Genomic DNA, 17,126 nt, shown 5'->3' with positions numbered 1-17,126 from the left:
TAGCTTGGAGAAGAGGAGACTGAGGGGTGACCTCATCAATGGTTACAAATATGTAAAGGGTGAGTGTCAGGATGATGGAGCGAGGCTTTTCTCAGTGATGTGCAGTGATAGGACAAGGGGTAATGGGTGTAAACTGGAGCATCAGAGGTTCCATGTGAACATCAGGAAGAACTTCTTTACTGTGAGAGTGACAGAGCCCTGGAACAGGTTGCCCAGGGGGGTTGTGGAGTCTCCTACGCTGGAGATATTCAAGGCCCGGCTGGACAAGTTCCTGTGTGATGTACTCTAGGTTACCCTGCTCTTGCAGGGGGGTTGGACTAGATGATCTTTTGAGGTCCCTTCCAACCCTCGGGATTCTGTGATTCTGTAAGTGAGTGTAACAGATTTCTTACAAAGTTTTGGGAGCTGGATCAGGCACCCCGGAGAGCTCTCCTGGCTTTCCCTGGTAAGTGGCTCTGTCAGATGCTGTCAGCCTCCACCTTTGCTTGCTTCCCACCGCTATTACACAAGAAGCATCTTGGACCCTGAGAAAAACCTCTCCTTTTCCAGACAAAGCTGTCTGCCTGTTGTCTGTAATATGAGCCAGAGTGAGATCAGTGAGTCTACAGGACCATCTGGCCACTCCCAGTGTTACAGTCTCCTGAGCATCCTCATCACCGTACAAATACATCCATTTTATTCCCCCTTAGGTTAAGCCATTGGACTCGCTGGAGCAGTCGAAGGATGATCACACAAGACATAGCAAATTCACAGCACAGTTTGTTCTGTGCCTCTGTTCAGGATGAGAAATATCCAAGATGTGATTTGCTGAATCGTAGAATAGTTTGGGTTGGAAGAGACCTTAAAGCTCATCCATTTCCAACCCCCATGGGCAGGGGCACCTTCCACTAGAGCAGATTGGCTTGTTCATCCTGGAGAAGAGAAGGCTCCAGGGAGATCTTAAAGCAGCTCCAGTGCCTAAAGGGGCTGCAGGAAAGCTGGAGAGGGGCTTGGGACAAGGGCCTGTAGGGCCAGGCCAAGGGGAATGGCTTTAACCTGCCAGAGGGGAGACTGAGATGAGCTCTTAGGCAGAAGCTCTTCCCTGTGAGGGTGCTGAGGCGCTGGCCCAGGGTGCCCAGAGAAGCTGTGGCTGCCCCATCCCTGGCAGTGTTCAAGGCCAGGTTGGACACAGGGGCTTGGAGCAAGCTGCTCCAGTGGAAGGGGTCCTTGCCCGTGGCAGGGGTTGGAGCTGGAGGAGCTTTAAGGTTCCTTCCAATCCAAAACATGCTATGAATCTATGATTTGTCCTGTTGTAGGGCTATGGCTTTATGTGGAATAGACGGTCTCTTCCTTAGAATATATTGTAGGTTTATACCCTGCATAAAATCCTAGCTCAGGTTTTGGGTGCATGTCTTTCTGTTTGCAAAAGCTTTCTTACGACCCAGCACTCCGCGTCTGATAGTGTTCTACTGAGATTGGCAATTTCACAGCTATTAATGTCTCGGAGATGTTAACTGCAGAATAGTCCAGCCGGTTTCTTTGTGAGTGTGTGTGTGTGGGCTTGAAAGTTTTCACAGAAGATCAGAGACTGTGAAAATGTTGCAGTCTGCTTTGAAAGAATTTCTCTGGGGGAGTAAAGTCTGGTTTTGGCAATATCCTGATTTCACAAATCTTTATCAGAAATATTTCTCTATGGGCCCTGTTCAGCCAGTGCCCCAAATCCAAGAGGAGCAAAACCGTTTGATCCGGAATTCAAATTCATAGGAAAACATTGTCTGCTTTGATGATGCTCTGAGGGGATGACAGATCTCTCCTCCCTTTGAAAAACACAGGGTGGACTCAGGTCCATCCAGTCCAGCTTCCCCACGCTGAAGGTGGTTGCTGGAGGATGCCCAGGTCGAGCGAGCACTGATACTTCCCTGTCTGCTTTAGTGATCTCCAGCAGTTTTGCAATCAGGAATTCCTGAGCCAGAAGGGTTTTACTGCTTTACCAACTGGAGAGAAATTGTACTTAATGATAAAGGAATACAGCAAGGCAGAATCATGAACTAGCTGATATCTGGATTTGGGAGCTATTTAGGGAGCATTAGAAGGCCTTAGAGACTGCAAATGGAAAATAAATGGCCAGGAAGGCATGATAAAATTGGCATTAACCCAATAAAACTGCTGCCTAGCGTTTGCAAGTGTCAAATATAGTCTTATAAAAGGTAAAGCAAGAAATGCTAGTGAGGGTGATGAGCTGTTTCCCAGATGCTTGCTCTTGGTTCAGACTCATAGGATAGTTTGGGTTGGAAGGGAGTTTCAAAGCTCATCTTATGCAACTCGTTTGTAATGAGCAGGGACATCTTCAGTTAGATCAGGTTGCCCAGAAGCACATCCAGCTGTGTAACCCTTCTGTTGGTGACCAGCAGGTTCAGTGTGAAGAGGGGCACCAGGCAATGCCAGCCCTGTCTCTCACTTGGAAACCTTCCTCCCTCCTGCTGAGCCAGCCTTGCCATCTACCACAGCTCAGTGCATGGAGCTCCAAGAGATGGGCATCCCCATCTGTCAGCGATCGAGAGCTCCTTGTGAAGGATGGAAGGAAGCCCAGTGAGATGGATGAGCTCTGCCCAAAGAACATTCTTTATTCCCAATGAGCTGGCTGCTTCCTAGAATCCTAGAGTAGATTCCCTTCCCTGCAGCACCAGACTGGGAGCCTCGAAGCGATGCTGGTGGTGTGGGACGGGATGCTCTGTCTGTCTCTGGCTTCTTCATCATTTCAGCTCCAACCAAGAACCTCTGTAGTGCTGAGGACTGGGTTTCTTTGCATGAAGGAGGTTCTTTAACAGCTCTGGTTCCACATTATACAAGAGGCTATTCAACAAAATCCCCTGTTTTCCCTTTCCAGCCCATAACTTCTGTACTCCCCTGCTTGAAGCCGTTGTTTTAGATGAGGACCACTCGCCCCAGGCGCTTTGGGCAGTGTTGGTTGAGGCTTGCATCAAACTAGAAACTTCTCTCTCCTTCATCCTACCTCCTTTTTAGCAGAAATGCCTCTTAAGCATAATTAAAAATGTATAAAATAAACATGTTCCCCCGGCCTGTCCATTGGTCCCTTTCATCTTTCTCCCCTTTTTTCCACCACATGTCAACAGAACACTCCCCTCCACTTTGGATTTTGGGGGAGAAGGATGGTTGCCTTAGCTTTATGCCTTGGCCAACAAGCTTAATACTGTGTTGGCTTGAATATATCCAAAGGACACAAGCTTCTTGTATGCAAATTTCTTCTCTGATCTTTCCTCTCTTCCTCCCTCCATCCCACCCTTCACAAATGCGCTTCCTTCTCCCTGTGCAGGGCTCCCTGTGTTGTTGAAAGGTGGTGGAGTCTGTGTGGCGCCTGGATTTTAAGAACAAAATAAGAAATAGAAATTGGGCTTTCAAAGATATCAAAGCAGGAATCTAGAGAATAAGAGCTTGGCTTTTTCTCTTTTTCCCCTTTGGTTCATAAGTACCAGAACAGTTTGTGCCAGGATGCTGGAATTCGTGTTTAAACCTATGGTCAAGATTAAATCTGCTGAGCTGGCTAACAGAGGGGCTAAATGCTGCAGTGGGGTTTCATAGGAGCAACATTAACTGAGATTTCCCTACTTTGAGAATCTTCAAGAAAGTTAAATATGGTCAAATATAGATAGATATAAATAATCAATCTACTTGTTACATACCTGAAATCTTTACATCCTTCTGAACCTGCATTGAAGTTGCACTTATCTTAGGTGATATGTTAGAGTTGCACTTGTCTAGATGTGTTCTGCGTGTTTCACGCTGATCTCCTGCTCTCTTTTAGGTACCTGGAGCCCAGGACCTGGTGGACTTCTCACCGGTGTACCGATGTCTGCACATATACTCTGTCCTGGTAAGTAACTGCTGCCCATGAGACTGGGACTGACACTGAGCTGTGGTTTAAAGATGATGATGGGGTGGTACCCATTTCATCAATGCTATTGCTAGGAGGCGGTTGCAAAGCATTTATCAGTGTTCACCTAGTTAGGAGGTGTATTAGCTGGAGTAGGAAGTAGGCCAGTGATGGATGGATTTGAGTAAAACCCCCACAGTTTCTTCATGCAGGCCACAGAGAAATAAAGGGATATTTTCTCCAACTGTTGCAGACCCCGGGTCGTAATATTATAGAATCATGGAATGGTTTGGGTTGGAAGGGCCCTTAAAGCTCCTCCAGCTCCAACCCCTGCCACAGGCAGGGACCCCTTCCACTGGAGCAGCTTGCTCCAAGCCCCTGTGTCCAACCTGGCCTTGAACACTGCCAGGGATGGGGCAGCCACAGCTTCTCTGGGCACCCTGGGCCAGTGCCTCAGCACCCTCACAGGGAAGAGCTTCTGCCTAAGAGCTCATCTCAGTCTCCCCTCTGGCAGGTTAAAGCCATTCTCCCTGCAGCAGAGCTGCTCCAGCCCTTGCAGCATCTCTGTGGCCTTGCTCCAACAGCTTCATGTCCTTCTTAATTTGGGGAATACACATTTCTTGGTTATACAGTTTTGCTCCAAGAATTCTTCTTCGGGCACAGTAGCTTCATTATTCAGTGCAAATGGAGGAGTTGCAGGAGAGTGATTGGTGTTAACGTGTTATTTTCTGTGCTCAGGAGAACTTCTCTCTTCAAGCATTGTTTGACGGGGGCAGTTTTTCTGCTGTCCCACCAAAACCACCGTTTTCTGCATCACTCCCAGTTTCCCCAATAGGCTTTGCGTGCACTGAAAAACATGGCTAAAGGGAAGCTGTTCTGTGTTGGTGGTTGGTTATTGGCTAAAAAGTGTTACTTTAAGCAGTGTCATGGTCTTGAGAGCTTTTCAGGTGAGCTCCCATTGCTGTGGATAGGCTGCTCGATGAGCTGTGTTTCTCCTAGGTTATGAGTACGTAAGGCATTGCTTTTCTTATTTATACCAAGGGCAGGTAAGATGCCCTTTGTATCCTACCCTTCAACCTAATTTCTGTGATGCCTCCAGACATCATATGAGCCTTGCATCTGCAGACCCAAAGAACCTGTGATATTTGCACCCATTCTTTAACATCCTTTGGAGGGAAGGAGCTTTCGGAGGGCTCTTCTCCTGCGGTTGAGCAATCTGAAGCGCAGGCAGCAGATGAAAGGAGCACTCTGTTCACAGCTTTCCTCCCTTTCCACAGCGGAGCCAGGCTTGAGAGAGAATTGTTTTCAATGCACTTCTAAAGCCAGTTTCTCCAGCAATACACACAAATGAATTTGCAAAAGGAAAAGAATTGTCATAAAAACCATTGATGTAAAATCTTTCTCTTTTTGTGCCCTCATCTGTTAATAATTAGGCAATTTGGCTACACTGCCATGATATTTTATTGGAATGACAAAGTTAACCTACCCAAAATGTGTTACTGTGTTTATGTTGGATAAAAACCTTCTTCTCAAGCCCAGCGCTGGGAGCCCGGTTCAGGGAGTTGCTAATTGAAGATTACAACTGGTCTGAAATGCATTCTGGATTTCCAAGTGTCACTTTATTTGGAGAAACTTCAGTGAAGAAGATGGATAACGAAAACAGGATTAGGAATCCTGTTTGTGTGGCTTATGTGCATTTGTTTAATGCAGTGGTGTTTGTTTAATTGTGTATTTATGTGTAAAGCTGTTATGAAAAGGATGAAGAGCTTTTGCTGGTGGATATCACAGTTGTGCCTGTTTGAAATGGTCTCATTTCTTCACTGGGACTTTGTTGTTGTCTGGTTGCTTTACTTTTTAATCTCAAATAGCACTTGGTATTAGGGAAATGCTACTGCTAGTAGACAGATTTAATGGCCAGCATTCTGTGGTGGATCTGGGTTTGGATTATCTTCTGCTAGAGGTGGGAATAGTGCAGTGGGCTTGGTGATGGTCAGGCTTAACCTGGTGCAGGGGTTTCATGCCAGTGGGTTAGCATCCTCTGTCCCCATCCTGAACTGAGATCATTCAGTCCTTGTCCCCTTACTCCTCTGTTTCAGCCCAAAGCCCTTGTAATGAGTTAAAATAGACAGCAGAGCTCTAAAGAAGGTGTTTTGGTGAGAAAAGAGCAAGAGAGAAAGGTAACCACCGGTTGTAAAGGCTCCTGAAAGGAAAATTGCCCTTTTGCTGACCTGTGATTGAGTCCTGCCCTGGCTTTCTAGGCCCAACTTGAGTTGAACAATGTCAGAGATCCAGCAAGCGTCGAAGGAAACGGCCACATCAGTGTCAGACGGAAGGATCATAATGTAATAGTTACCCAAAACTCCTAATATTTGTCATTTACAATAGCGTTATCTGAACGCTTGGCCTGCAGTTAAAAAGGCCCACGTTGAATAAACATTGAGATATTTATTATTTTTAGTGAAATCGACCTTCCCGTCACCTCGGTTTTATGGCTGTGCTGCTTATAAATTCCCAAAGGATTCTTTGAAAAATCCTACTCCTATCTGCCAGCCTTATCAGCAGGGCAGAAGTTCACATATTGTAACGGGAGGTCAGCCTTCGGTCATGGTCTTACAGAGGGGGCCAGGCACCTGTAAATCCTTCCTTCAGCAACCAAGGCGAAGTACAATATCAAACAGGCAAGGAGCCTTTTCCAGGAAACGCTGAACTTTCCCAGGAAGGGCAGAGGAGGGGGAAAGAAAGTGAAGGAAGGTCAAGCGGGGGTTAATTGAGAGTTGGACCTTGGCGTGGTGGCGGCTCCGGGGAGGACAGGCTCTGGTGGGATGCTTTATGGGACTATTCATCCACAATCCCTCCTCGTGTGAGAAACGGGGCGGCTGACGGTGTCTCGAGGAAGAAATGGGCGTAGGGGAGGCTTTGAGTATGTGCAGATATCAAGCAAAACAGCACAAGAGTGTGTTTGTGTGTTATGCTTGGAGTTGTGCGCACAGATAACCCTTCGGTGCTCTCTTGCTCTTTGCTCTCACGATTGGGTTTTTTCCCTATGTGATGCCTAGAACAAGTCCTTACCCTGCCCGTATGCACCAGATACACTCTGAATTGTGTGAAAAAAGGCTTTCAGGTGACAGGTTTGGTTTCTAGTTGGTGCAAATTGGTAACCACTGAGCAACCTTAGTGTCCTGGTGGAATCCCTGTAATATTAGACAATCGTGTGATGTCCGTTTCCTAGGAAAATCATAAATCAGACTAGGTGGAATCATGGATTATGGTGGTTCTTCAAGTGACAGGAGCGTCCTATAGAAGAGTTAAGGCAGAGAGAGCCAGGACACGAGTTTTGGGGCCTGTATCCTTGGTCAGTTGGCCAAAGTCTGCCTAGTTTTAGCTGATTGTAGACTAGACCCGGCTTAGTTTCTGTTCATCAGCAGTGTGCTATTTAAGGACGTTCACCTGCAGCGTGGTTAGGCTGTTGGTATCGGGTATTATCTTTTCTTTAATAGAGCAGTTTGTTGAAAATGGTAATATTGTTATTATATAAAGAAGAAACAAGAATATTTCAGTGAAGTGATTCTGCCATTGACGTTTTTGTCTTTTATGTTGTCTTTGACCGAAGTCTGTGTAATGCTCGAGTTGCTTTGATCGATCTCCAAAATAAATTAGGAAAGGTGAGGTTTGGGCCAGCTGGTTTATCTGCTGGAGCATCTGAACAGCTGTTGGGTGCCTTGTATTTCAAGGCCAAGACATGAAATTGCTTTGCTTTACATAACAGAAAATGAAAAGCCGTTTTTTGTTTCATGTTTCCCGTAAACTGTAGCAAAGCAGAAAGCAAAGAGTGAACCAGGAGGAGAAAGGAATTTAAAGTAAATAAATAGGCTAGAAAAAGGCAGTGGTTTGTACACAGGGTGCTCCCAAGAAGTTGTCTCAAAGGCAGCTGATGGTGATTTAAGTCACTTTAAGCTCCTGCTCCAGCCAGTGCTGTTGCCTGTTAGGGTTTGCCTTTGCTAGGTGGGTTTCTTTAGCTTTATGCTAATTGCTTACCAATTACTTTGAGGTTCTTAACATGTTCGTGAAGACACTGGTATTGACACTCCCAGCTCTTTGATCCGAGCTACAAAGGGGTCATTTTAGGGTAAAGAACAAGTGTCCAAAAAAAGAAGAGAACAAGAGAACAGATTCTGGTGTAAATACAGGCTTAAAACTGTGGCTGCCTCCGAGCTGATGAAGTATTTCTGGAGAATCCCAGGGCTGGATAATTTAGATAAATAGCAGTTGACAGGTATTTACTATAAATCTGTCATATCTCGCCACTGACGTTTTTATCTGCTGTAGTGCTTCTACCCCGAGCCTCTCTGACCCGAACGCCGCTTTGATGCACAAAATACATTAGGAAAGGTGAAAAAATATAACAAAACAACCCCCACTTTACTTAAAATAATCAATGAAATGTCTTTAAATTGCTATATTAAAATGCAAGCGTTGTGTATAGACTGTATCCACTTGGTACGTTTTTGCTTGCCTGTTTTAGTGAAGAATGTAATGTTTTATCAAGGCCAGGTTGGACACAGGGGCTTGGAGCAAGCTGCTCCAGTGGAAGGGGTCCCTGCCTGTGGCAGGGGTTGGAGCTGGAGGAGCTTTAAGGTCCCTTCCAACCTGAACCATTCTATGATTCTATATCTCTTAGCTGTGTGGAGTCAGCATGGGTTTGGGAGGAGAAACAAGGGTTTATTTTTGCTTATCATTGAAACGGCTACGTTCTGGTGGAGGGGGATTCATCAGCTCGGGGCCTCAAGGTGAACTGTGGGGCTGAGGAAGGGAAACACCACTTTGTATCTCCAGCGCCGGGGCAGATTTCATTTGCAGTGGGAGATGCCGCAAATCCGGCGGCGGATCATGAGTCTCCTCCCAACCCTCGGCTTTAAATCATGTTTTCTTTTATGTATTCCTCTTAGAAGTGTGCTAGTGATTGTGCTGCTGCATTCATCCTCCTTTTTCGGCCTGCATTCATCCTCCCTTTTCTGCCTTTGTGGGCTAGCGCATTGGCAGGGCTGCTTGCTCATCTGCTTGCCCATGGTGGCGGTGACGCAGCCGGTTGTTCCTGCCCCATCCCCACCTCTCCAGGGGGGACGCTCCAGCATCCCCACCAAAATATTTGTTCTTTGGTAACTGGGGCTAAACAATTGAAGTTCTGCTTTTAAGGGATGAGAAAGCCTCTTATAGGAACCACAATTCAAATAATAAGAGCTACCCAACCCTCTCTTTCATATGAAAACGTCTCTTTTTTCTCCTCTCTTTGTAGCGCTGGTTGTTCCTTTTATTGATACTGCAACACAGACCCTACCATGGAAAGTCTGTGGTTTACTTCTGTTTTGGAGATCGGGGTTGTAACGTTTTCCCTCGGTGTCCTTGGGAACTTTAAAACCCTTTTCTTTAGGGGTGTGTGGGGTGGGGGGAAGCAGTGGAAAAAATTCCCTTCTCGAAGCCTCTGGTAACTCCTTGTTCATCTCAGACACTTTGCAGATTGTCCCATCGTTGTGTCCTGGCATATCTCACTGTCTGCTGACTTGGCTGACCCAGTGGTGCCTGGTGGAGTTAGATAGCTATAAACACAGCACTGAGATCATAGGGAAAGGCTGAGGGTGAGACACTTTGTGCACTGGATTGATAAGGACACAGGAAAAGCCATTAGAGTGAACTGGTGTCAGTGACCTGTGATAACCATTCTGTACTACGTGCTAATGGACCCTGGGTAGTGTGTCTGTCTGTAGTGGCAATAGATTTAACTTTTGTAATTGTCATATTGCTCTTTTAACCCTGTGACCTTATTACCCATGAGAAAACCACTTGGCTTTGATCAAAGAAGCAGCAAAGAAATCGGTGTTCATTCTAAGCTGGCTAGATATGATCACAGGCAGCCTTGATTCTTAAAATATTCAGCTTGGAAAACAGACATGTTAGGGAGGAGGGGGGGGAAATAAAGGGAGGTTTACTACAATAGCCCGGATGCAGACTTCTTGTCACCTGAGGTTAGGAACAGCAGCTGTGCTTTCCCAGGGCTTTGCGCAGCTCTGCCTGGTCACTTACCCACTGAAAATGTACTGATATTTCACACTGAATGCTGATTTCATGGAATCAGAGAATCCCAGAGTGGTTTGGGTTGAAGGGACCTTAAAGCTCACCCAGCTCCAACCCCTGCCACGGGCAGGGACCCCTTCCACTGGAGCAGCTTGCTCCAAGCCCCTGTGTCCAACCTGGCCTTGAACACTGCCAGGGATGGGGCAGCCACAGCTTCTCTGGGCACCCTGGGCCAGCGCCTCAGCACTCGCACAGAGAAGAACTTGTACCTAATGTTTTTCCTAATGATTTTCCTAATAATTTCTTCTAGTCAAACACCTGAAATAAATAAATGGTGAGCATCTGCCCATGTGGCATCTTCATTCTTCCAACTCCCTGTGCTCAATCCCATCCTGCTCTCACTGGTTAACTCTGTTAATCCTGACCGTGCTATGCCGCATCTGTCAGTATTTCATCAAATCATTCGGAATGGATGTAACCTTTGGAGGTCTCTGGTCCAACCTCCTGCCGTAAGTTGGGGCAGCCCTGACATCAAACCAGGTTGCTCAGCCTTTATCCAGTCTGGTCCTGAAAACCTCCAAGTACTAAGACTGCAAAACCTCTCAGGACAACTTGTTCTGCCCCATGCCCTCCTTGTAGGTGTTGAAGGTGGTTGTTAGGTCCCCCTGAAGCAGGCGCTCCTACGGACTCCATCAGCCTCCAGCTGTGGAGCCCAACCATCTTGGTGGCCTCCATTGAACTTGCTCTGGTTTATCGGTGTCTTTCCTGTATTTGGGAGGCCGAAAACTGGATGCAGGGTGTGGATACAGTCTTCAGGAGTGCTATGTAGAAAGGGAAAATCACTTCCCTCCATCTACTGGCTTTGTTCCTGTTCATACAGCCCAGGAGGCTGTTGGCTGCCTCTGCTGCCAGGGCAGGCAGCTGGCCCGTGTTCAGCTTGCTGTCTGCCAAGGCTCTTGGTCCTTATCCATAGAGCTGCTCCCCAGACAGTCAGTCCCCAGTCTGTGTTGTTGCAAGAGGTTCTTCCTTCCCAGGTGCAGGACTTGGCATTTCTCCTTATGTGTTTTCATCAGGTTCCTCTCAGCCTGTTCCTCCAGCATGCTTGAGACCCTCTGGATGGTGGCCCTGCTCTTGAGTGTATTGACTTTTCCCCCTAGTTTAGTGTCAACTGCAAAGCACTTCAGAAGATGCTCTGTTGCCTCCTCCAAGTCGCTGTTGAAGTTGTTAGCCAGGACAGGTCTCAGAACAGACCCTGTTATGGTTCCCCACTAGTCACCAGGTAGTGTACAACTGATTAATCCAGACCCTTTCAACCTGATCACCCTACTAATTAATTAACTGTCTGGCTGGTCTCTCATCCACACTGAGACATCTGAATTTAGATACAGGAATCTTGTGGGAAAGCACGGCAAAAGCCTGGCTATGGTCTATGACACCCACTGCTTTCCATCTATCAACAGATAGAATCATAGATTCATAGAATAGTTAGGGTTGGAAAGGACCTTAAGATCATCCAGTTCCAACCCCCCTGCCATGGGCAGGGACACCTCACACTAAACCATGGCACCCAAGGCTCTGTCCAACCTGGCCTTGAACACTGCCAGGGATGGAGCATTCACCACCTCCCTGGGCAACCCATTCCAGTGCCTCACCACCCTCTCAGTAAAGAATTTCTTCCTTAGATCCAATCTAAACTTCCCCTGTTTCAGTTTGAACCCATCACCCCTTGTCCTGTCACTGCAGTCCCTGATGAAGAATCCCTCCCCAGCATCCTTATAGGCCCCCTTCAGACACTGGAAGCTGCTCTGAGGTCTCCACGCAGCTTCTCTTCTCCAGGCTGAACAGCCCCAACTTTCTCAGCCTGTCTCCATACAGGAGGTGCTCCAGTCCCTGATCATCCTCGTGGCCTCCTCTGGCCTTGTTCCAACAGTTCCATGTCCTTTTGATGTTGAGGACACCAGAACTGCACACAATGCTCCAAGTGAGGGCTCACGAGAGCAGAGCAGAGGGGCAGGATCACCTCCTTCGACCTGCTGGTCACGCTCCTCTTGATGCAGCCCAGGATACGGTTGCTTTCTGGGCTGCAAGCGCACACTGCAGCCGGCTCATGTTCATTTTCTCATCGACCAACACCCCCAAGTCCTTCTCTGCAGGGCTGCTCTGAATCTCTTCTCTGCCCAACCTGTAGCTGTGCCTGGGATTGCTCCTACCCAGGTGTCATGCTGCCAAGCAGTTGGATCATTGCCATAAATTCTCCTTGTTAAATATGTGCTGGTTGTCCCAGTCCCCTTCTCCACTGGAAATGTGTCCAGGAGAACTCAGGTCACCACTTCCCCAGGGACTGAGGTGAGGTTGAGTGTTCTGTAGTTCCTCAGATCATCTTTCCAGCCTTTATTGCCACATTTGTCTTCTTATACTGTCTTTTAATGGTATTTTAACTACTAAGGGCCTTTGGTTTCAAGACGAAGGCTGATTTTGTTATGAGATGTTCACCATGCATGGTGCAGAATACAGATCAGCTGAAGGACCCTAAACACCAACACCACTGTTCGTATTGTTTAAGTGTGGGAAGGCTCTTCCTAAGATTTGCTGTTTCCGGGCATTGGGGCTCAGGAGAGTCCCAGGAATGTTTGGAAAATGCCTCAGCTACCCCAGAGAGCTTTGTGGTGGTGTCCAGAAGTGGCGATATCTCAAAAATAACAAGTGATAGAGACGGAAGTGCACTGATTTGCAAAGAATTTCCCTGAAGATCGTTGAGTTTTGTAATGTAAAACTCAGTTTAACAGACAGGGAAATCTCTGACATTCCCACTCTTTTCTCATCCTCATAATAATTTAGACTGCAGGAAACTCATGGAGGACTTGGGTCCAACCCTCCGCTCGGGGCTGAAATTGAAGTTATATCAGGGTCTCAGAGCCATATTCAGCTGAGTTTTGAGGATCCCCAAGGATGGAGACTGTGCAGCCTTCCCGAGTCCCTGATCCAGTGTTTTACCACTCTTATTCTATTATTTCCCCCTGTTTAATTGAATTTATCTTTTTGCATTTTGTCTCTTCCCTCTCCTTTTGCTGCACATCTCCAAGGAGAGCCTGGCTCCATCTACACTGTAACCCTGTATTAGATGTGCTTCCTCACTCTTCTTCCTCACCTTTCCTCATGTATTGTGTGCTGCAGCTCTCTCATTTACTTTGGTGGCCACTCCTGGCTTGGCTTCAATGTGTCATACACCAGTAACTCTTGCATAACACTTTTAAAGCCTTTTTTATAGCAGTTGCTTCACTGGATCACTGGGCTGATGCTGATATTTAGTATTTAGGTTATACCAAATTGAATAGGGATTGGAGCAACCTGGTCTGGTGGAAGACGTCCCTGCCCGTGGCAGGGGTTTGGATGAGCTTTAAGGTCCCTTCCAACACAAACCATTCTGTGGTTCTATGATTTAGGGCTTATTTTTGCTCCTAGAACTAAATAAATGGCACTCTCGGTGCCAGTTCATAGTGACGTGAAAGAGTGCAAGAAAACCCTAGACCCAAATTTGACTCTGGTGAATTTACCCCATTTTTGTTGACTATGCCTCAAATTGGAGTGAGAGCAGAGTCCGAGGGACCCCTCTTAGAAGTGAAGAGTCTTGCCTTAGTGGCATTGCCTCCAGGCTCCATGTGTGGAAATCACTGGAAATCAAAAGTATGAGGATACTCATGGATGCAAAGGCGTGAGAATATCCTGTCCCTGTCTTACCTTGTACTGTGGAGTATTTGAGTCGCTTCAGACTGGATCTCAACAGGGTATAAATAAGATGCAGACTCTCTAAGACTGCTAAAAAAGAGGCATTAGGAAGATCCTTCTGCATGAGGTCTCTTGAGCTCTGCGTGTTAGTCAGGCTCTGTATTCTGTGCATAAATTAACCCCGGGGGAATTATCATGTGCTGACCAGAAACTTCATCTTTTATTTGCTTTGTATTTAAAGAGGAGAGTGTGTCTGGGGGGGAGAGGAGGGGGCTGTAAAATAATAACCCCCATGTTTTATGCCTCTTGAAAAATGGCTTGGTGCACAGCTGCTGTTGCTGTTTTCCTGCTCTGGATGTTGTTTCTCGTCTTAAAGGTCTATATGCACTGGATCTGGGAAATGATTGCCATCCTGTTTTCAATAAAACCCCCGTTTTTTATGAAGGGTCTTGAGCTGGCTGGACATTAATTCTCAACCTGTTTACAAATATTTGCACAGGAAAGGGTGAGCAATGTTCAGGACATTGCTTATGACGCAGATAACCCCCTGTTTCAGTCCTTTGTTCAGGAAAACGTGGAAACAAGGCAGTTGTTGTACAATGAACAAACGCTGCCTTCGCATTCCAGGAGCGCGGTGTGGGAGCCGTGGGCTGACGGTGGGAAGATGAGGAGCTCAATGCAAAAAAGCGGCTTCGGGTCTGAGATCAACAGGCAGCAAAGGTTGTGTTTTAGGAAGGGTGATGGAAAAGCTCCGATTCAGGGGGTTTGATATTTGCTGTGTGCAAAAGCAGGGATGTGGGTGACATATTCATAAGGTGAGCGTTGTCCTCAGGGAGGTTTTCCTTGACTCTGCTCACCTGAGTCCCTTGGAATGAGAGGCTTGGCTTCTGAGTCCTGAATCCCCTAAACCGAGAGGCTTGGCTTCTGAAAGGTGCCTCATCTCTCTTATAATTTAAAGCTTGTACTTTGAGATCTTGGTGACTGATCATAGAATCATAGCGTAGTTATCTTCTAGTTTCTTCACTTTGTGGAGGCTTAATCACCTACTCACAGACACTGAGGAACACACAAGAGCTGCTGTGAGAGCGGGGACTTGCCTCTTGCCTTTAAATCTTCTCTCCTGGCTTTAGAACCTCCAACTTGTCTTGCTCCAGCCATGGGTGTTGTACTTGGAATCCTTCAGGGTAAAAAACTTGACAGGAATAGCAGTCTAAAAAGTTGTTCCTGTTCCTTCTTGTAATCATATGAAATATCAGCTACAGGACATGCATGCCATATAGCAAACTCTTTGTTGTAGTAATAGCTTGGGTATAGAATCATAGAATGATTTGGGTTGGAAGGGACCTTAAATCCCATCCAGTTCCAACCCCTGCCACGGGCAGGGACCCCTTCCACTGGAGCAGCTTGCTCCAAGCCCCTGTGTCCAACCTGGCCTTGAACACTGCCAGGGATGGGGCAGCCACAGCTTCTCTGGGCACCCTGGGCCAGCGCCTCAGCACCCTCACAGTAAGAATTTCCTCCCAATATCCAATCTAAATCTCTGAACCCATCACCCTTTGCCCTATCACTACAGCCCCTGATGAAGAGTCACTCTCCACCATCCTTGTAGGCAAATCACATCCCAGGAGCCTGTTGGCCTCCTTTGCTACAATGGCACAGTGCTCATGGTCAGCTTGGTGTCCACTAGAACCCCAGGTCCTCTCCTGCCAGGCTGCTTCCCAGCTGGTCTCCCCCATCGTGTGCTGGTGCTTGGGGCTATTCCTCCCCAGGGACAGGAGTTGACCTTCATGAGGTTCTTGCTGGGCCATTCTCCAGCTGGCTAAGGGTCCTCTGAATGGCAGCACAACCCTCAGGTCTATCAGTTGCTCCTTCCAGTGTTGTCATCTTCATTTTGAGAGATTAGGGGAATCAAAGGCAGGTTTCACCCAACAGAGCCCCATAGGTGATGGGTAGGAGGAAGGAGAACTCTTGTTCTGTTGGAACTGGAGGATCTTTAAGGTCCCTTCCAACCCAAACCATTCTATGATTCAAATGAGCTGAGTGCTGGAGCTTACGTCTCTGTGTCACAGCTATTTCGCTGCCTGCTTACTTTGGCTTCTTGACTTAACCATCTTCTATAAACTCGTATTTATTAATACATGTTGGTTTAGGTGGGCAGAGTTGAGAGCTGGTCAAACCAGAGGTCATGCTGATCCACTTTGGGTTGGGAGTAGGCTGTGCAGCATCCCGTGTGCTTGTTTGAATTCAGTTTGTATGGCTCATTGCCTTAAAAGGGGGCAGAAAAACAGGAAAATGGGAAAATGGGCTGCTAGGACACGATTTCTTCCCCAGCATGGAGAGTGTAGCCAATACTGGATGTGCTGCTCCTTGGTGGCACTTGGTGTCTGTTCATTAGTGTATCCTGGATTTATTTCTCTGTGTTCCCTGGTCATTCCCCACCTTCTGTGTTGGAAAAACCTTAAAAAACAAATGCACAAATGTAATTTTCCAACCCAAACCTTTTATAGCAGAGTTTTAGGAGCGAGCTGCATTTTCCTGCATGACTGTGGTGTGCGGGATGGATGCTTTCTGCTCCTTCCTGGGTGTGTGCTTGGATTCAGGGAGGGAGAGAATGGATTCAGGGAGGGGGAGAATGAACAGCTTTGAACTCAAATCATCAAGCGGTACGGCACCATCTCCTTATGGAAACATCCAATTTAAGGGCTTTTCCCCCTCTGTTTGTCTCCAGTTAGTGCAAACCCCTGTCTGTGAGTGATCATTAGCTCTCTGCTAGGAGAGTTACAGCTTGAAATGCACAATTTTAAGCAGGCTGTAAAAAATGGGTGAGATTCGTTGCAGATTGTATTCCTTTAGGTACATTTTGCCTTCTCTTTTTCCACCTTCCTCATCCCTTTCCTCCTTTGCCTCCCTTTGGACACATCCTTCATCTTCCTCAAGGACTCATTCTGCACTCTTCTTAAACTAAAGGATTCTTTTCCCCCTTAATTGATGGGAGCCATGACAAGGCTGATTAGCTGTTGGGGACGCATCCTTCCTTGCAAAGCTTGTGACCAACTTCCACCACTTCCTTCCTTCCTCAATGGAGAGTGAGCTTTCTTCTGTGAGCAGTTGCCTCCCAGAGGTTTTATGCACAGTGGCCTTGCATGGAAGACCCTGCGGGCTTGTCCTGAATGTGTTTTTTTCCCTGGCAGCTCATTCATTATAAAGTTTTAATGAAGTTTAGGTATATTATGAAAGGAGCACGTGGTTAGAAGCCATCTCTGCTCGTTGTTACCCTGGGAAGCGTTGTGCTTCTCTTTGCGGAGAGAGTGGGTTTGAATGCAAGCGGAGGAGAAAGGCACGTCCCCGAGTGCTTAACCTTGTGGGTCACCTGGAACGGGAGGAGATGGCCAAAAATGCAACCTGAAAATGTTTAGCTGCTGCTGTTCATAATGAGGAAATATCTGTCTACATCATCGCT

The 17,126-nt window shown here is 46.9% G+C and overlaps 1 protein-coding gene across 2 annotated transcripts in view; it reads left to right on the top strand.

Annotated features, from left to right (window-relative positions):
• Positions 1-17,126, top strand: part of EXOC6B (exocyst complex component 6B) — a gene marked incomplete at both ends in the record, with an annotated part of 302,342 nt that overhangs the window by 139,280 nt on the left and 145,936 nt on the right. For both annotated transcript variants that reach the window (XM_080627686.1, XM_080627685.1), the window contains one exon: positions 3,803-3,871. In XM_080627686.1, coding sequence (XP_080483812.1) covers positions 3,803-3,871 — 69 coding nt within the window. The remainder of the gene's footprint in view (positions 1-3,802; positions 3,872-17,126) is intronic.

This window comes from Psittacula echo (genome assembly GCF_963264785.1).
Source record: "Psittacula echo genome assembly, chromosome: 1".
Classification (NCBI taxonomy): domain Eukaryota; kingdom Metazoa; phylum Chordata; class Aves; order Psittaciformes; family Psittacidae; genus Psittacula; species Psittacula echo.
This window is presented reverse-complemented; position numbering and strand designations above follow the sequence as displayed.